Source organism: Cicer arietinum, chromosome 6 (assembly GCF_000331145.2).
Source record: "Cicer arietinum cultivar CDC Frontier isolate Library 1 chromosome 6, Cicar.CDCFrontier_v2.0, whole genome shotgun sequence".
NCBI classification, from domain to species: Eukaryota; Viridiplantae; Streptophyta; class Magnoliopsida; order Fabales; family Fabaceae; genus Cicer; species Cicer arietinum.
Window position 1 is genome coordinate 67,065,530 of NC_021165.2, and position 21,525 is coordinate 67,087,054.

At 28.4% G+C, this 21,525-nt stretch overlaps 2 protein-coding genes and 1 long non-coding RNA gene across 3 annotated transcripts; all 3 read left to right on the forward strand.

Moving 5' to 3' along the window:
• The first annotated feature begins 1,490 nt into the window (after nucleotides 1-1,490).
• LOC140920835 (uncharacterized) lies at nucleotides 1,491-2,310 on the forward strand. Its single transcript, XM_073369682.1, has 3 exons — nucleotides 1,491-1,822; nucleotides 1,903-2,112; nucleotides 2,206-2,310. Exons 1-3 carry the CDS (start codon nucleotides 1,709-1,711, stop codon nucleotides 2,308-2,310), a joined length of 429 nt encoding a protein of 142 aa, XP_073225783.1. The 5' UTR covers nucleotides 1,491-1,708.
• Nucleotides 2,311-4,153: 1,843 nt separating this feature from the next.
• Nucleotides 4,154-4,861, forward strand: LOC140920886 (uncharacterized). Its single transcript, XR_012163496.1, has 3 exons — nucleotides 4,154-4,224; nucleotides 4,318-4,495; nucleotides 4,587-4,861. It is a non-coding gene; the product is annotated as an uncharacterized lncRNA (long non-coding RNA).
• A 15,088-nt stretch (nucleotides 4,862-19,949) lies between these two features.
• Nucleotides 19,950-20,953, forward strand: LOC101515455 (WUSCHEL-related homeobox 5). The gene is made up of 2 exons (XM_004505854.3): nucleotides 19,950-20,277; nucleotides 20,535-20,953. Exons 1-2 carry the CDS (start codon nucleotides 19,956-19,958, stop codon nucleotides 20,951-20,953), a joined length of 741 nt encoding a protein of 246 aa, XP_004505911.3. The 5' UTR covers nucleotides 19,950-19,955.
• Nucleotides 20,954-21,525: the final 572 nt, after the last annotated feature.

Sequence of the window (21,525 nt, forward strand, 5' to 3'; positions counted from 1 at the left end):
AACATCAGACACAAACCCATTTTTCGCAACATGGCAATGATCCTGAATACCAAGTTTCGATTTAAGAAGGAAAGAGAATGTAAAGAGATAAAAAGGGTGTTGAGGTGGAGATTGAATTGTGAAAGAGTAAGCTTTGATGTTTGTGAAGAAGATGCATAAAAGGAGAAGAGTTTGGTGAAGATGAAGGGATTTTGGTGGTGACCAGTTACTACTATGTGGGTTTTGCATGTTGAGCCTTCTAAAATTAACCTAAAGAGACATTTTAGAGCGCTTATGTGGAAAAGCGCTGTAAAAGGCTTTAAAAAACATTAATATAACATAATAACACACGGAGGTCTTTTACAGCGCTTATTTGGAAAAAGCGCTGTAAAAGAGCCTTCTAAAATTAACCTAAAGAGACATTTTAGAGCGCTTATGTGGAAAAGCGCTGTAAAAGGCTTTAAAAAACATTAATATAACATAATAACACACGGAGGTCTTTTACAGCGCTTATTTGGAAAAAGCGCTGTAAAAGAGCCTCTTAAAATTAACATAAAGAGACATTTTAGAGCGCTTATGTGTAAAAAGCGCTGTAAAAGGCTTTAAAAAACATTAATATAACATAATAACACACGGAGGTCTTTTACAGCGCTTATTTGGAAAAAGCGCTGTAAAAGAGCCTCTTAAAATTAACATAAAGAGACATTTTAGAGCGCTTATGTGTAAAAAGCGCTGTAAAAGGCTTTAAAAAACATTCAAATAACATAATAACACACGGAGGTCTTTTACAGCGCTTATTTGACAAAAGCGCTGTAAAAGGCGTAAAAGGCATTCAAATAACATAATAACACACGGAGGTCTTTTACAGCGCTTATTTGTCAAAAGCGCTGTAAAAGAGCCTTTTAAGAATTTAACTAAAGAAGCCTTTTAGAGCGCTTTACAAAAAAAGCGCTGTAAAAAGGCTTATAAAAAGCGCTGTAAAAGTGTTACGTATATATAACAGTTACCTCTTCAGTTTCCTCTTCATTACGTAACCTTCATCTCAACCTTCATTTCTTCTCTTCTTTTGCAAACCCTATCATCCCGTCCTTTACGAACCTTATTTCCACGATCATCTCCTTCATTTCGAACCTTATTTCCATCCAAGATCATCTCTCCCATTTCACACAATATATTTTCATTGAAATACGTAACCCTCATTACGTATTTCTTCAAACCGTATTTCTGTGAACCATATTTCTGTGAACTTTCTGCAAACCCTCTTTTCTTTGCATTTCGTCTTTCTTCGAACCATCATTATTCAGGTATTGATGTTATTAAATTTTTGTAATCATTAGAATGCATGTTGAGCTTTTTTAAGATATACTGATACATGTTGAGTTTGTTTATAATAATGCATGATCCATGTTGAGCTTGTTGATGTTATACTAAAGTGCATGTTGAACTTGTTGTAGTTAAATGGATACAAACAAAGATTTAGAAGTTCAAAATGAAGAAGTTGGCACCTCTAAGACTTACGAAAAAGAAGTCAAACGTGGTGCAACTATCATGCAAAGGGTGATTAAAGCACGGAGCAGTGGCATTAAATTTGAGGTATACTCTGTTTGCTTATACTCTGTTTGCTGTGTGTTTTTTTATCTTTTTTTAGGGTTTAGGGCATGTACTTACTATATGAGTTTATTAGGTTGGCTGGAACGAGAGTGGTCAGCCAGTTGACCCCAACAGCTCCATGTTTGTAAGCTACATTGGGGCTGTTGTTCGTCAAAATGTCCCAATAACAATAGACAACTGGAGAGATAAGGCGTTGAAGGATGCCAAAGATATCATCTGGAATGACATTCAAGTAAATATTTTGATCTACTCTTTTGTCATTTATAATGTTTTTTCTGTAAAATACATTACTTATGATTGTTTTCATTGCAGACCACTTTTGTTCTTGATGAGGAACGAAAGTCATATGTTTTGAGAGTTGCTGGGAAAATCCATCGTGGATTTAGATCCCATCTCTCAAATTTCTATCTAAAAGATAGAGAAGGAAACACAAATGCTGAACCTCCAAAGATATATCAACATTATATATCAAAGGATGAATGGAGTGCATTTGTTTCCAAACGTTCTGACCCGGCGTTTGTCGTAAGTTATTAATTTATTAGCATTTGTGTTTTATTATTCATATTCGTAGCGTATTTTAAATTTTTACACAATTGCTATTTTTTTTTTATATAGAATATTAGTACGGCAAATCGCGAACGGGCAAGCAACCCAAAACACCCATACAAGAAATCACGTATGGGATATGCACGCCTTGAACAACAAATTGTAAGTAATTAAACATCACTTGTAATTTGTATTATAAACTATAGTGTGTAACTAATTTGTATTATTTTGTTTATGATTTTAACGAATAGAGAAAAGACACCCAAGCCGATCAACCCTTGGGTCGTCATATCTTATGGAAGGAAGCGCGTGTTAACAAAGACGGAGTGGTTGATAATGAAAATGTCAAGAAAGTTGTAGAACTTTGTGTAAGTATATTATCACTTTAATATTTTTTAATATTGTATTTTAAAAATGCTATTGAACTTATCTTTTTAATGTTACATGTATTTTAGGAAACTATTGAACAAAGTTCTGAAACTCAAGAGGGCAACAAGGATACGTGCAGGGACATTCTTGGGAAAGTGTTTAATGTCCCTGAGTATTCCGGTCGAGTGAGGGGGAAAGGATTTGGCGTAACTCCCAAAAGCTTTTTTCCTCAAGAGAAGCGCCAAAAACCTTCCAACGAGGAAGTATTAGAGAAGCTCAGAATCCTATCAGAGCAATTGGCACTCTTGGTGAATACGAATAAAGACAAGCAACTTTCGGTTCAGGTCCCACCTGAAATACAAATGGAGAGTGAAACCGGGAGTTGCTACGTCGGTTTGAAAAGTATTCCCGAGGTAATTAATTACTTACTACTTACTTGCTTATGTAATTACTTATGTATTAAACAAACTTATATATTAACTGTACTTATGTTTTAACTATTGATGTAGGGTGTCACTACATGTGTCCTATACTTGTCCTCGCCGACTCAACCTCAATGGAAGGTGGGAAAAGGAATATTGTACAATACTTCGGGAGAAGTATTGCACAATATTTTGATCCCTGCGGGCCATGTCAAAGTATCGCCTACTGTTGCTTTCGAACCAACTGCACCGTTGCCCATACCGGACAACGATGGAGATATGAAGTTCTTAAGCGACGCTATTGGCAGTTACGTGGCATGGCCCACACACCTTGTTGCCCTCGAAAAAAAGATTCCCAAGGACAAATCAGTTACATCTCCCGAAAAGGTTTGTCACATTTATTGCCTAAGGTTTTTCATTTTTTCAGATTCAATAAACTAACATTTTACCTCATTTTTGTAGGTCCAAATAAATAAACCACCCCTATAGCCAAAAAAAGGCAGCAAACCTCAAAAATTGGAAGGTAATAGGGCTGCCAAACTACAAAGGCTGGAGGGTAATAAAGCTGCCAAACTTGCAGCAACAAAAAATCGGATCGGGGAAAATCGGTCGCTGCTGCTACTGCTCCTAATAAAAGTTAGCCACGCCTTGGTAAATACGGGGCGTGTCTTGACATCCATATAAAAAGGAACATGGGCAGCAGCAACGATTCGCCCATCGTACACATGAATAAAGACATATTTGGAGATGAGTATGTTGAATACCTCGAAAAGGAGCACATGTACGAACTTCTCGAACATAAGGAGCTGAGTGCTACTGTAATCAGCTTGTACATAAGGTAAAAAATACTTTTAATTGCATTTATTTGTAATTAATTAAATGTATTGGTAATTAATCTAGTTTAAAATTTTCATTGAAGGTTTTTGTGTGAGAAGGTCGTGTGCACGAGGAAATTGTCAAATAAATACTCATTCTTGTCTCCGCATAAAATGTCGATGTGGAAACTCGATCCAGAAAATGTAAAAAAATACATTGTAGATATGTTTTTAGGAAATATAGAAAGTGATAAATTGTTCTTGGCACCATATAATTCAGGGTACGTAATTTTATCTTTTTTAATTGATGAGAATTTAATTTATTAGTTGTGTATAAACAAAATTGCTTAACCAATTTTTTGTTGTTGTAGGGCACATTGGGTGCTATTTGCAATCAATGCGGTCTCTTAAGTTATATACTATTTGGATCCCGTGCACGGCAATTACAGCAATCACCCCGAAATAAAGACTATGCTCGACACGTAAGTAATATTCATTTATTTCTTACATATATATATTTATATATATATATATAAATATTCATGCTCTAATAATCACATTTATTCATTCGATAGTGCCTTAAAAGTTTATCGAGCTCAAAGAGGTGCTAAAGTGTCGAAGCAGAAGTCTAATAACATTACATGGATCTCAATAAAGTGCCCTCGTCAAACAAATAACATCGACTGTGGGTACTACATATTGAGATTCATGAAGGAGATTGTTGAGAAGAATAAAACTATTATCCCAGAAACGGTACGGTATTTGCATTATATGATTTTCATATATAAATTATCTATATATTTGATACTAACTTAATATAATATGTTCAATTTTTATATTGCAGTACTTTGACAATTCCAGTCCATCATATTCTGAGGAAGATCTGATGGAATTAAAAGAAGACTGGTGTCAGTATGTGCTTGACATGCAAATTATTTGATTTTCTGGGAAATAGCTTGCTGCTGGGCAAGAGATCTGAATATTATATGGTAGCTAGTGCATATAATGTATATTCTGTTAGTTATTATATGTAAATGATCATAGGACACAATATATGAACATGCATATGGATCTGAATGTAGTTTAGGTTGTAAATTAGGTTATATATATATATACGTATCTGAATGTAGTTAATTAGGTTGTATATATGTATCTGAATGTAGTTAATTAGATTGTAAATTACAGAGTTACATATATGTTAATAAAGTTACAGAGTTCTGATTTCTGTTCTACTGATTGTGTGAACTGCTTATGGTATTTGAATATGTTTTGTTGTTGTGTGCACTGATTGTGGAGTGATTTTGGATCAAAATAATTTTGGATACAAAGATAAAAGACAGCGCTTTTTAAAAAAAATGTCATAAAAAGCTAAAAAGCGCTTTTCATTTCAAATAATTAATTTACAGCGTTTAAAAAAAAACACACACACACTCATTTTACAGCGCTTTTCTTAAAAAGCGCTGTAAAATGTTGTAAAGCGCTTTTCTTAAAAAGCGCTGTAAAATGTTGTAAAGCGCTTTAATGGTGCACATTTTACAGCGCTTTCGTGAGAAAGCGCTGTAAAATGCCCACCCATAATTTTCATATTATGGGTCTGCATTTTACAGCGCTTTCACACCCATAATATGAAATGATATAAAGAAATGATATTGTTAGATTGAATTTTGCATTTGTGTGTTTGAGTTTTTTTTTTAGTATTTATCATTTCGTTCAACTATTATAAAAAAATGATATGACATAAATTGATTAGACATAAAAAATTATTTAAAATTTCAAAATATTTATGCAAACATGAAACAATAGATTTTAAAAGAATTACAAAATTTAATAAATATAATTAATCTATTGCCAAAAATTTGATATCAAAGAGCAAGCGATAATATCATTTTTCCATAACTCGATTTTAGTTGAGTGTATTATTTTAAAAACACGATAAAAAATAATTAAAAATGAAATGTAATAAGCATAATTGTTTTCTTCGGTCTCTTAATTTAAATTTGGGTGTGTTTTTGGTTCCTAATTTGATATTTTTAATAAAACATAAAATACAAAATGATGACTTATATTTAAACATAATGGATTTATAGATATTTTATTTATTTTTATTTTTTTACCTCTATTTTTCATTTGCCAGCCAAACAAAGTGTTGGCCTTATTTTCAAATAATAATTTTATCATATTTTTGTACGTTAAACGTATTTTTTAAAGTTTTAGACTTTTTCCTAGTCTCCTATTATTTTTAGGGGAATTTTGGTTTCATATGTTTTCTCCTTTTCCTAATTTGGTCCTCAATTGTGTAGTTACGAACCAAACAACAACATAATGATATCTTCTCAAAATCTTTCTGTGCCAAAGTAATCTTCCCTCTCCACGGCAGATTCATGTGTTGGAATAGGGCAATTGCCCCACAAGAAAATTACTTGAATCTACTTAATTAGAAACAAAAAAACAAAAAACAAAAAAAAAACTTAAAAATCTAGCTAGTTTCCAATAAAATTTAAACCAACAAATAAGGATGGAGATAGGCCAGACCGACCGACAAGGACCTACGGTCTAGTCTACTTTAGATTCATATCAGACCAGATTTTTTTTAAATAGATAAGACAAGACTTCTAAAAAAATATATTTAGATAAAAATGTCAAGTTACAGATCACATAATAAGCCTTTTATACCTGTTTAAATAAATATAAATAATTTTTTTTACTACTATAATTTTATTATATATATTAAACTTTTAGTAATTTAAGCATATTAACCTCATTTAGTTTTTGACAAATTTAAAAGTATTATTATAAAATATAATTTAAGTATAATGTATATAAAGTTATATTCTTCAAAATATGATGTTAAATATCAAAATAGAACTTAATTTCACTGACACATTAACTCGTTAATCTATTGAAAGATATATTTGATTATTTATTCAAAAATGTTAAAATGAATGTTTTGACATATTCAAGCCTGACAAAACCTAACTCGACCCAACCTATTCCAGCTGTGACTACTTTGTAATAAAAAAAAAAAAACATTCATCTTCAAATTTTCTTACTCGTTTCTTCTATTAATTTGGTAATTTTATTTGTTTTTTTATATTACATTAGCTTTATATTTCAATTTTACATTAAATAAGTATTTTGTTTAAAGTTTCTACAACATGGGATTTATTTATTTTGTGTTATGATTTAATTTCAATTAAGTACTAAATATTAAATTAATTTGCTATTTACCTTATGTGGATTTAGTGGGGTAATGGACCAACCAAACCTTTATTTTTAATATTTTAATCGATATAACAAAATAACAAATAAAAAAAAATAGATCAATCTAAGAGCTCTTAATATAGATAAAGATATTATAGAGGCCAGTTTAATACATTCATGAAGTATCTTTTGTGACTACATATTAACTACTAAAAGCTAGATCAAAGATCCAACCAACAACTACTAATTAGTATAACGGATAACACCACATGAATTTTGTGTGGAGAAAGGCAACAATGCTTGCAGATCAGTAATTGTGTTGCCGACAGAGTTGCAGTGGGAAGGCGATGCAGCGGTGGTGCTCGTAGAGAAGTGAATGGGAAAGAAGAGTCACACACCCACAACCACAAACACATCATATTGGGATGCAGTAAATTAGGCTTTGTGATAATTAATTTTTGTGAGATACATTTGATTGAAAGATGAATTGGACTGACCAAATTACTTTTTTATTTTAATTAGTATGCTGAAAAGGCCACAATACCCGGCCATTTTTGGACTATCTTTTTTATAGCTCAACAGTCAGACAAAATAAAATGGAAAATTTTATATCATACCCCCCAAATTATACCTATACCCCAAAAAAGCAAGAAAATAATTTTTTTACCCTCGTTTGAATAACAAAACTCTAAAAATATCACCATTTTACCTTTCAACATATCTGGAAGAAAAAAAATTAATTTTTTTTTCAAATTTTCCGAAAAACTTGTTTCCAAGATTTTCGGTATACAAAATACATTCTGGTAAATTTTTTTCAAGTTTTTGGGTATAGAAGTCTCATTCGAAAATCTTTTTTCAACATTTTTGTTAGTACTGAAAAACTTAATTTAACTTCTCCGAAAACCATATACATACCGAGAACTTTGGTTTAACATTTTCGGTAGTTACCGGAAATCTTGAACCTCAAGTTCTCCGAAAGTTATATTATTATTATTATTATTATTATTATTATTATTATTATTATTATTATTATTATTATTGTTTTAATTTTAATTAATTATGATTTTATAAACAATTGTGATTTATTTCTTTTTATTTTTCAATTTTTCAGTGAGCGCACGAGGAATAGACGGCAAAATCATACGAGTTACACATGACGTTGATACTTCTACATCATTCATGATTAATCCTCCATAGAGTATTCAAGAAAAAGAAGACAAGTGATAATTGAAGATAATGATGAGGGAGAGCAGGATCATCGATTCATCCCAAATGTGACTATCCATCAACAGGAGAGGTCTCCTATAGTGCATGAGGATGATGAGGTACATGGGCAGGTGGAGATACATGAGCAGATGGAGGTACATGAGCAAGAGGAGATTGCACCTGCTCATGAGGGAGAGCATATGGAGGAGGGGCATGATGGAGCTCAGGGACCTGGTGAGCTCACACAGTATCCTGGAGGACCATATGATTTGTCCGTTCATATGATTTTCTATTATGTACTGAAAATCTTTTTTAAAGTTTTTCGGTAACATTCTTTTGTACCAAAAACTGAAAACTTATAAAAAGTTTTTCGAAAACACTATGTGTACCAGAATTCTTCTAAATAGTGTTGAGATAAAATCTCTCTCAAATGGTTTTAATGATAACAAAATTATTTAAAAGATTATGATTGTAGTTAATGACTAATATGTGCTTTTGAATTAATTCATATTAGAAAACAGGTTACTTATCATTAAGACAAAAAGAAGAAAAATATGACTTAATCCACCAAGTCTTCAAAACTGGAAAATAGTCATACAAGAGGATGAACCTTCAAAGTTGCAAAATATTCATCCTCACTGAAACATTGATTTTTAGCCATAAATAGAAGATAAATCAGTGTCAAAGCATGAATGAAAAAAGCAATTTAAATGAAGAGGCCAGAAGTCAGAGTTTGTATGTATGAGGATAGACTGCAAGAGGATGGATCTATAGTCCACATCATTCTCAGATGTTGTAAACGACCCAACACATCACTCTCAAATGTTGAAAATGACCCATTATATCAAATACATAAAGGTTGTAGCTAACAAGACACAAATATAGTCTTACATGTCTTAAAGAATGAAAAAAGAAAAAGACATCTCATGTCCAAGTTCCTATGAGGTTTGAACCTCATGTACGATGATGGACTGAATCAGTCCAAGGACAGTTGGATGTCAATTCTATAATTATGATGAACAACCTTGGACTTTTTTTATTAAAGTCCCCAACGGTTATAAAATGTTTGACACATGAAAATGGCATCACAAGATCTCTATAAAAGGCAGAGAGCTCTTCAGTTTCAAATACACAACAACATTGCATAAAAAAATCAAGATTCTAAAAGCTATCAAGAGCAATTTCCATCCTCTTTTTATACTTTTTATAGTCTTACACTAGATCTTTGAAATATCTTTTTAGAAAGTGTTAAGTAAAGAGAAATGTCATACTCATATCACTTTGTAATTTCTACGTGAGTTACACTTGAAAATAGTTGAAACTTGTAAGAAACAAGACTGTAAGCTTGGTGAGGCAAAAGAATACACAAAGTGCAACTAACCTCTGTGAAAGGTTAATCAGTTTGATCATTAGAAAAAAATTCATAAGTGTGTGAGGACTGGACGCAGCCTTCATTGGGTGAATCAGTATAAAAGTTGTGTGTGTCATCCTCTACACTTTCTCTTTCATCTATTCTGCTCAAATTTTAAAGCTTAAATTTCTATCCTCTGATTCTCATCCTCTCCGAGAGGATAGTAATTCAAAACACGTGAGATAATTTTTAAAACAACAATATCTTTATTCAACCCCCTTTTTATTGATATTTTAGCTACATCAAATAGTTTTTTGGGAGTTATCGAAAAACTTTAACCTACCGAAAATCTTTTTTACTGCTCTAGAAATGATAAAATGGTAAAAAAAAATGACTCTGGGTTTTGTGAAATTAAAAAAAAAAAATTGAGGGTAATTTTGACATTTTCATAAAATTGTGGGGGATATAAGGCTAAAAATGGAGGTACACGTTAAATTTTTCAATAAAATGTGGGCCACTTGGATTGGCCCACTTACATTAGCCCATGTTTTCAACTCTATATATATGTTTTGCAAATAATCATTTGAAACAATTTTTTTTAGGAAAGTGTTTGGTGGTCACAATACATTTGAAGATAAAAAGAGATAAAAAGAATGATGTTGTAACATGTTGATGATACGGTAGAAAAAATGAAACAAAGACAAAATAAAAAGTTGAATGCATGATGTAACACCCCAAAATTTATAATAAATTATTTTATTAAATAAATAGGATTTTAACCATCCCGATTTTTAACCATCTCAATTTCTATCTAAAATACTCAAGTTCTCCGTTTGTGGAGTTCATTATTTTGCATCGTTCTTCTTCACTGTCCGATTTGAGTGAAACCAACGCCAAAACGATTGTGTGAAAATTGATTATATTACCAATTGATTGGTTTTTTGATTTATGGTAAGTTTCTTTGACTGAATTTATAAATTAGTTTTTAGAGTGTCTTCTCATAATTTATTTTATACGTTTACTCCTAAACTGTTGAGTTAGATCGATTGAAGGACAAATAGTCAAAGAACAAAGATTTTTTGCTCGTTGAATCGTATTCGTGTGTGAAAGCGTCAAAATAAAGTAAGGGGTGAAAGAGCGTTTGAATTCATGAGTATAATATATTGTGAGATGAACGGAAAAAACTGTATTTCTCAACGATTCATCCGGGATTTGCTACGTACGACAATAGCTCTTTGAGTTATAAATTAATTAACTTGCAAATATGAAAATTGTAAGATTAAAATATAGAATAGAAATATTTGTAAGGTATTGATTGATTTAGTTTCTTTAAATGTATGGCATTTGATATTATTGTGATATTGAGTGTCAAATGAATTTTATGTATATGTTTGATTGGAAGGGTTTATGTGATGTGATAATAAAAGTTGAATTCATTTTGATAAGTTTATGTGATTATGATGATGCATAATTAATAAAAATGATGTTATAAATTATGAAACGTCTATGTATGATAGTGATGTTATAAAATTATGACGAGTTTATGTGATGAGATATGATTAATGATAGTGATGTTAATTTGTGATGTGAATATTGAAGTAATCACATAATTGTTGAAATAATTGTGATTCCAATTTGTGTTTGAGATGACAGTCTTAATGGAGTATCATATGTCAATAATGAGAGAAAATAAATATTGAGAATTTGTGAAGAGGTGATTATTTTGTCATCATATAGGTAAGTCCTGACAAGCCTAGTGATTCTGGGGAAGTACAACTGAATGAGTCTGATCGTGGCGGTTTACTGTTGAGCCTTAAGGCAAGATTGTTAGACCTTTGAGGTATTCAGGTGGGGAATTCCTAGGTGACTTAGAGATAACACTCCAAATGTCGGGAGCTACCATGCAACACACGTGTACCTCGACTGTCGCATATATGTGTCTCAAGTTGAGTTAATGGGATCTATGAGGACGTGGCCAATTTGAATTGTCCGTCCACCGGGATGGTGACATTGTATCAAACCTCTTAACCAAGTACTTCAGAGTTAGAATGATACCACATTGTGAAGTAGAGTTTAAGCTCATGGATAGCAGTGTATTTTCTTGTGATTGTTTTGTTGTGCTTAATAGGTATCGTGTGAGATAATAATTTCTCTTAGATGATTTGATGTTATAGTGAAATGTATTGATTTTCCTTTTGTGGTTTTGACTTTATAATGTGATGTTTTTCGTTGAAGAATGTTTGTGTAATGATACGGTTTTATTTTGATTAATTGTGTGTTTTTATTACTTATATTATACTATTAACATGATTTCAAAACTCACATCATTCGATGTTTGTGTTTGACTGGTTTGGCCATGCATTTGCGAAATCGCAGTTATTACAGATTAATGAGTCTTGAAGTTCAAATTTGGGAGAAACCCCGCTCTGATAGGTGATGCCGAGAATTAAGAGTTGTAATTTGTATTGTACTTTTACTTATGTAATTATAAATGACTTTTTATATGAAAACCTTAGTACTAGTAAGTTTTTCGAATTGAAATAAGAATTTATAGTTAAATCAAGTTTATGGAGATTGCTTGTTTTATGGAAGCAAAATTTTTTAAAGTGTTTATTTTGATTTTGAGAAATGTGATATCCTAAATTAGTTATAATTTTTTTAATTTTCTTTGAGACAAATTTTCTTTATATGTTTCGAATTTTGCTTATAAAAATCTAGTATAAATTATTATATATATTATTTGAGGTTTAAGGTGTCACACATGTTGGAGAATATCATGTGTACATACATACTAGTAATAAATATTACATTGATATTCTACAGTGATGTTTCATTTAATTGGATTCATAGTGAATATTAAAATATTTATATTAATTATAATTAATTGAGTGGTTACATGAATTAAAATAAATTTGTATTTAAATGTGTTAAACTTTATTTTTTATATTCAACAACAAATTAGTATTAACAAGAGGCATGTATGCAAAAAAATAATAATAAATGTACATAGTAAATTGAAAATGTGTTTATATTTAAAGATAATTTTTTTTTTAAGAGTGATTATAATTAAAAACATAGCTAGTATCAGGGAAAAAAATAATTAATAAATAATTAAATTAATTGTAATTTTAGTTTCCTATTTTTATATTTACGAAATTAGTCATTCTATTTTAAAATCAACGGTTTTAGTCAATTTCTTTGATTTTTTAACTAAATAATGATAACGTGAAATGCTTTAAACAACGTTACAAATGATACGATTATATAGAATGATTAATATCTATGAAATTGAAATAAACTTCGTGAAAATTTAGATTTTAACTTAATTTTTTTTTATATTTTTAATTTAATTAATATATACTAATAATTAATATATTTAAATAATTCTATATCATATAATTGTATATCACATTATTAAAAATATGTTATATCGTCATTTTTTAGTAAAAAAAATCTTAGCGATAAACGAAAACTATGAAAACTAATTTCATAAATTGATGATAATAATAATAATAATAATAATAATAATAATAATAATAATAATAATAATAATAATAAACTAGACAAATATGAATACTCCTTTAAAAATGAAATATATTACAGAAATAGTGTTAAACAATTGTGAATAGTGAAAACAATATGGGCAAAGCTTATCCTTCCAAGATATACACAAGAATCAGCGAAAAAACCCGTTATTCTTGAGGAATTGAAATGAGTATTGAATAGCATGATCGCTCACCTATCAACTCGTGTTATACACCCTGTAAGTACTTCGTTGACCGCTCTTACAACAGTCACATTTATGGCGCATACGTCCAACATCCATCAACTTGGAGTATATCTGCATGTCCCAATCCAATTACATCTTCACACGTGTCTTTTAAACCTCAACACGCATCTTCTTCGTGTCACATGCATCCCCTTGGTTCTTAACCATTGCATTCTTTGAAGCTTGAAACCTTTATCTGGTTGCATCTATGTTTCTACTAGTACTACTTTTTTATGCTTTATTTGTGTGGGGAATGGTATATACGATACAGTACATGATCTCTTACTGCATCCTTGTTCTTCTTTTTGTTTTCCTTCTTTTAAGGATTTTAATTTTTTTTTATATTCTTTTTTTAGTTCGATTTGACTAGATATTTTTATTTGATTTAACATTTAGGATATTTTGTTTAATGTAGTTTTACACTACATTCAATAATTTGGTAGGTTAAATGTGTTTAGTAAAAGGGATAGATATTTTGTCCATATTGTTTGGGTTATTATGCATTTGGACTATGGAAAATAAATAATCATATTATATTTAGATGGATATATTGTAACACTATTGAGGTGACAAAAACTTATTTTATTGGTGTTGACTTTGTTAATGTTGGTTTAGTTATAAAAGAAATAATTTTCAATATCACTTTAATGAATGATAATCTAATTCGATTCATTTATTGATATAATTTATTGATATAATTTTTTGTAATTTATTTTTGGGTTGTTTTTGTTGTCTACAAAGAATTTTGTTATTCAAATTCTGTCTGTTTTTTGTAGCACATTTGAGCTTTATTAGTTATTTTATTTTTGTATATTCTTATTCTTTGCACCATCTTATACTTATAATTCTTTATTTTTTAATATATCCTTTAATTGTTAAAAAATAAAAACGTTTTCTACTTTTTTAGCCAGCTGCAATTATTTAACTTACAAAAAGAACATTCCGCCAAATTATACACTCCTTTCGACTCACAATAAATTATAATTATAAGTGGTAAGTAGGTATATGAAATTGATATAAATTTATATTGTAATATATAAATCAAAATAAATCATTAATTTATTTATAATCTACTTAAAATTATTTTAAAAAAAGTCAATTCAATCTATCCATTAAATTATAAAAATCAACATGATCAAATCCAACTAATAATTTTTAAATATTCTAATAAATTATATACCTACAATAACAATGATTTTTATTATTTATAAGAATCATTTTATTTATTATTTTAAAAAATTTGTTTTGCAGAAAAAAAGTTAAAATATCAATAAAATGGCATTTTAATTTTTTTTAAGGTTTAAAATATTTAAAAATACTGTTTATTAATATTTTTGAAAATATTATTTTAAAACTGTTTTTTATATTATTTTTTTAAGTTTATTATTATTTAAAATAGGTAATTAATTTATTATTAAATAAATAATAGTGGTGATGGCTACGAATATTCGAGGCAAAGTTTGACAAACACTACAACGGAGTATGACAGATCTCCGACGACGTCACAGTGGCAGGCGGCGGAGCTCTTGCCACCGACCACCACCATTTCTCACCCTATTTAATTAATAATTTATAATATTTATATTATTATTTTTACAAATAGTAAAAAGAAATTTAAATTATGTTTTTTTAATAAAAATAAATTACCATTTCAATTCTGTTTTTTTTTAAATATAATTAAAATAATTAAAGATTCTGATTTTTTGAAAAAAATGTTTTTAAAGTAATAATTTTTTCAAAAGTAATAAATAAAAGAATTTTAGAATTAATAAGTTTTAAAATAATTAAAAACTATTTTTTTAAAATATTTTAAAAACATTTTTATATAAAAGAATAGTTTTTATTAAAAAAATATATTTTGAAATAAAAATAATAGTATTTACTTAAAAGTATATATTTTAAAATTAAAAAAAAATATATGATTCATTGGATTGTATCAATTAAAATAAGTGATCTATTGGATTTTGAAAAAAAAAGGTTGGATAGATTAGATTCCTTCATATTTTTAAAATTGATTAATTGGATCCGATCCATTGATAATTTTATTATGTAGTTGATGGATTGAATAAATTTATATTATAGTTATATGGATTGGATGGATGATGGATAAATGGAAGCAATTGCCACATCTACACTAAATGACTCAATTAAACATTTCACTAAGATAAAAAAAAAATAGATAAATGAAAAAGATAGAATGCAAAGTTGGAAATACTATTGAATTGAAAATGGTGAATGTAGTATGAATTGAAAGCGGTGAATGTGGTGAATATATTTAATATTGTATTGTAATTTGAAAAAGGTGATTCATTTTGGGATAAATTATTTTAAAAACGAATCACTAATTGTGAGAAAAAGAAAATATAACAAAAAAAAAAACAAAAAAAAGCAAATAACCATTTTCTTAGGTGTAAATCCCTCTGCGTGGAAACTTCACAATAGGACTATTGATGGGTTGGGCCAACCTGAATCATCTTGATTTTCATGGTTTCTAAAATAAGAAAATAAATCATTAAAATTAGATACCATGTAAAACTAGACCTAACTTAAATGAATCTATATGATCACTTATATGTTGATGTTTTAAGTATTTTATCATAAATCTAATGACTTTGATATTATCGTTTATTGTATGCTTAAATTTGACGGTAAAAAAATAGTGAAAACATGTTACACCATGTTTTGGACAAAATAAAGGTTCAATTAATATTTGAAAAAAGAACATAACGGATCACCATTCACGTCATTTTTAAAAGAAAAATAAAAGATAACCTAGTAACCAATCTAATTTAAAAATGAGAATTTGACCAAACCAAACCTAGAGTTGTAACTAACGGGTTATCAACCAAAACACACTCATTAATGTCGATTTTTGGCTAAACCTAGTACAATCTGATCAATGTATAGTCGTACTTCACATATTAATGTCGATTTCTAAATATTTTTCTCATCTAATGTGTCATGTGCTCTTTTTCAAAAATATATATTTTTTTCTTCATTGTTTTATAATTTACTTGATTTTAATTAATTTTACAAAATAAAGTGAGAATATGTTAGGCTGAGTTAATCTTTATAAGATATGTCTAATTCGCTAAAATAATTGAAGTTCTAATAGTCTAGTCTAAAGCTAGTCATATGTCTTTTTAGGCCTAAATTGGCGTTTTAGAAAGTTTAGTATGACATGTAAACCTACTTTAAAGTTTATGTAACGTTGAGATAGGTAATTAGACATATATCTAAATTGACCAACAAACTAATATATTAATAAAATTAAGTAATCTTTTTTTGCAATTGACATGACATTTTAAAGTATCACTTCAATTTTATTTTATAACAATACATTTAAATACTTCAAAAATTAATATAGCCTAATATGATTAAATTACTAATAAAAAGTTAACAAACTTATAACTTAATTAAAAGCATAATAATAATAATAATAATAATAATAATAATAATAATAATAATAATAATAATAATAATAATAATAATAATAATAATAATAATAATAATAATAAATATGATTCATACTTAAGTAGGCCAGTTTGGTAGATCTAAATTTTTTTTTTTTTTTTTTTGACTTGTATTCTAATCTCTTCAGCTAAATATGCTTCTAACTTAACCGTTATCTGTTTAAAAAAAAAATGGTATAGCTTAGACCAAACATAGCTTAGACCGTAAGTCTCTTTCGATCGACTCATCATATTTCCACCTCTAATTATGAGTACAATTCAAGATCTAGTAACTATCAAAATTATTTTAATTTATACGTTTACTAACTAATTTATCTATTTATCATGTAAGTAGGTGCAAAATATTTAACATTTAAATATTTAAAATTACTATCATTATAATATATATAATAATTTACCTTGTTCTTAATTAATGGTATTTTTTTTCAGAGAAAAAAACAAGGAGAGGAAAGACCGACAGAGAGTTGAATGCTATTATTATTTCTTATATACTTTTTATTTAATTCAAAAACATTCAATATAAATAATTAGTTTCATTAAAAAAAATACTTTATTTGTCTTATATTAATTAAGTGTTACATTTGTAATATTTATTTATTTGAGTTTATTTTTTTGACTAATTCATATTTTTATATTATAAACAAATAGTAATTTTTTTTTTAATAATGTATATTTTAATTTATTGTAACTCAAGCCACTTATTTACTACATTAATTATAATTAATAAGTTCATTTTAATAAATAAAATTTGTTTTATAATTGAAATCAGCACAATATTTTTTTTAAGAGCTGTTCATTACTCAAATGATCACGCCTTTAAAAGAGTATAAATTTAAAAAATTTAATTTATATTTTTAAGTACATTTAAAAAAATTATAGATTTCATATTCCAAATAAAACATCGACGTTAGACAATTAAATTAATAATTTTTATGAGACTTATGAATAACATAAAAATAGTATAAAGAGATTACATATTCTGATTATGTCGTCAATTTCAATAAAAATAGTACAAAGGGTCTCTTTTTGTTTGTTATTTTTCTCAATTCTTCAACGTGGATGTTTTGACTCATGAAGAGCCATACCACTTTTTACAAAAGGACAACCACATAGAGACAATTTATTTTCATTTATCTCCTGCGCTTGGTATTTGTTTGACACTAGACTTCTGGTTATGTTTTTTATGTTGTTTGAGTACTTTTGTGTTTGACCAACATTAGTCATATATGTCTCCAATCTCCATTGAAATATATTCAAGTGATTAATAAGTTAACGATCTCTATATTGTTAATGCTATAACGACTTTGAATTATTAATAGATGGCCCAAGTTGATTGATTATACTAGAGGAGTCGAATTATAAGCATTGTGTATCATCATGCAATGTTCTGATTTATATATGAAAATAAGTATTGTCATATTATATTTTGAATATACGTGAGTATTGTGGATGAGAATAAACTAGGCTGAAAAAGATTTGAGTCTTATCAAAATAGTCAAAGTTTAAGTTTAATATGTAGCTTGTCATAAGCTTACTTTTCAGGACTGAGTCTGATCTTGATAGAAATCTAGTATGACATATTAACATACTTAAAAATTATTCTATTTTAACATTTTTGAATAAGTAACTAAATATATTTTTAAATAGATTAACGTGTTAATATGTCAACAAAATTAAGTTATATTTTAATATTTAACATGAAATTTTAAAGAATATGAGTATACAAATGCTACTTCAATTCTATTTTATATTAATACATTTAAATATATAAAAAATTAGAGAAGATTCATATACATAAATCACTAGAAGTTTAATATCTAACAAAAAAAAAATCAAAATTTAATATAATAATTATAATAGTATAAAAAGAATATTATTTGGAAGCCTTCACCTTGTTTGTTTATAAAAAGTTGGTCTAACCTAAGTCTGACGTACACTAGATTGTAGATCCCTGTCGATCGACCTGATTTTTTCTAATTCTTAATTAGTATATAGTCATATATGACTTTAAAAATAGTAGTACAATAGAGGGATGGGTACCAACTTGACGTAATCATCATTGTGACGAGGTTGAGCCATACGAAAAGTCTAATCCCGAACAAATATTCATGGTGAGACTAAGAAACACTTCATTTAACCACTTTTATGCGGAAAAACAAAAAAGTTAAATGTTGATCATGATTATAAACAAAAATTAATTACTTTTGAATCATTTAATACTATTATTTTAAATACACCATTTATTTAATTAATAACATTTAATATTTAAAGTTATGTGTATGATATTAATAAATGACAGTAAATTTAACTTATTTTATATAAAATATAAAAAATGAATTATACTTAAATTATTTTTCTTAATACTTGTAAAAATATTTGTTTTTTTTACTTATAATAGCAATAAAAAAAGGAAAAAGTATTTGATAAATTTTGAATTGTTTGCATTGATATTTGATAGTGACCCTTCATATAAGAATGTTAGGATGAAAAGAAATATTCAACATAGTCCTCTTTCGTAGTTCTCTTGTTAGAAATTGGTGTTGAAAAGCAATGGTAACCATATAGTAATCACCTTTTACGGTAAAATCAAATAGTGCAACCTACACACATTATTTGTTTTGGGATTATTAATTATTACAATTAGTAGAAATATTATATGTTAGGAATTGACAGAATTATCCCTCGAAGGCATAGAGGGGTATAGGTAGTTTAGGTAGTCCATAGACGTTTCAACTTTCAAGTATGAAGAAAGTAGTAGTATTAGTAATTTGAAGTTAATTACTATAATCTCTTCTGATACCCTATCTGCTCTCACTTCAATTCCCAATGCCTAGCCTTCACCTATACTTTACAACCCAACCGCATGTCTTTTCTCGTTATAATTACTTTTCTACCCCCCTAAATTACGTACTAATATTTGTGTTTCTTTCCCGATACCGAATAGAAATATATATAATCTTAAACGTTCTCTATGCAACAAAATCAATGAACAAGAAGATGAAAAGAGAGGGCCGTTTCGGCAATTAAATTTATAAGACGATGAAACCTAAGTAATCTCTCTGCCTCTATTAACCACTATGTTTTCAGAGATGTTCCGCACCAAAAACAATACGCATGATAATTTTCCTCAACTTTCAACCAATATCATTATTCTCTATAAAATCATATCATATACTCATTTATGTTCTATCGATTTCTATTCTCATTTTCACCATGAACATGGACACCACCGGCAAGACTGAGATTATTTCATCTTCTTCTTCTTCTTCTTCTTCCTCCTCAAGATGGAACCCTACTAAAGAACAAATAAGTGTGTTGGAGAATTTGTATAAGCAAGGAATAAAGACACCAAGTGCTGAGGAAATTCAACAGATTACAGCTAGACTTAGAGTGTATGGTCACATCGAAGGGAAGAATGTTTTCTACTGGTTTCAGAATCATAAAGCTAGACAGAGACAGAAACAGAAACAAGAAACTATTGCTTATTTCAATCGTTTTCTTCATAGACCACAACCCATTTACACTTCTCCTAATGGTTCGTTTCTTTCTTCTTTACATTTTCATGCATGGATACATACTTTCTTTTCATTCTTTATTTCTTTACATAAATATTACTCAATTTTATTATAATATCACATTTCTATTTCTCATTCATATAACTATTTTGCATTGGACTTGCTCTTATGAAAACTAAAAAATGCTATGGATTTGTTGAAAAAACTACTTTTTATTACTTTTGTTTATTTACATTCTACTATTAAATTGATAAATGATTTTGTTTTGGTTTTTCAGCTCTCTGCACACCATATTGTGTACCTCAAGCACAAAGTGAAATAAGCTATTACCCTAAAAACCAAAAAGTGCTTCTACCTGCTGCAGCAGTAAGTTACAGAAGGAACCAATCTGAGAAAGTAATGTCAAATGGCATGTCAAACATATGCAATAATCCAATGGTATATGAAGGCATGCAAATGCAACAGAGAATGTGCCATGATTATCATGAATTCAGTTACAGTAACCAAGAAACGTTGGATCTATTTCCACTGCACCCAACTGGAATCTTGGAAGGGAAAACAACAACAGAGCATGTTTCAGTTTCTGCTGATGATAGTTCTTCTGATACACATCATTCTGGTTCTCCTGATATCATTCAAGATCATGATAACCAACCTTTCTTTGACTTTTTTAATAATTCTGGAAAAAGTTGTTGATGTTACTCTGTCCTAAAGTACAAACATATGCAATGAAACTTTGAGTTCCACATTTTGTTAATCAGTGTAATGGTTTTATGTGATTGGTATTTTGCTCTCTTTTTTTAGAGAAAATTAAAATATTAGTATTTTTTGACATATTGTCAACATGGATCATTTACTTGGTTTTCATGCATGGCGTTTAACCAAATATAATTCATTTTGTAGAAATTGAAATTGATTGCAATATAGTTTGTGGAGGTTTTACTTGGTGGAATTGGGAAGGAACAACCAGCAAATTTGGGAATAAAATTAGTCCTTACTCCCTATATGAGTAATAATATTGATTTAAATTTTTAATGAAGTTTAATTGTAATTCCCTATGTATAAAGTTTATATTAACTTTTGAGTTACTATTAGAAAATAAAATATCTTTAATGATATAACGATTTTAATTTATTAATAATATAATTATTTGTTATATTATATTATGATTTTTTTTATTATAGTAGTTAGTATAACTTATTTTTTTATAAAAATTCTACCACTAAATTTTCGTTTTGTTTTGTAAAATATATAAATGTTAGAAACTA

What these genes read in the sequence shown, in the direction of transcription:
- LOC140920835 (XM_073369682.1), top strand. Translation starts at nt 1,709, where the DNA reads ATGTTTGTAAGCTACATTGGGGCTGTTGTTCGTCAAAATGTCCCAATA. An exon ending in TCATCTGGAATGACATTCAA is followed by an intron (nt 1,823 to 1,902) that starts GTAAATATTTTG and finishes TTTTCATTGCAG; the next exon opens with ACCACTTTTGTTCTTGATGA. An exon ending in GTTCTGACCCGGCGTTTGTC is followed by an intron (nt 2,113 to 2,205) that starts GTAAGTTATTAA and finishes TTTTTTATATAG; the next exon opens with AATATTAGTACGGCAAATCG.
- LOC101515455 (XM_004505854.3), top strand. Translation starts at nt 19,956, where the DNA reads ATGAACATGGACACCACCGGCAAGACTGAGATTATTTCATCTTCTTCT. An exon ending in CATTTACACTTCTCCTAATG is followed by an intron (nt 20,278 to 20,534) that starts GTTCGTTTCTTT and finishes TTGGTTTTTCAG; the next exon opens with CTCTCTGCACACCATATTGT.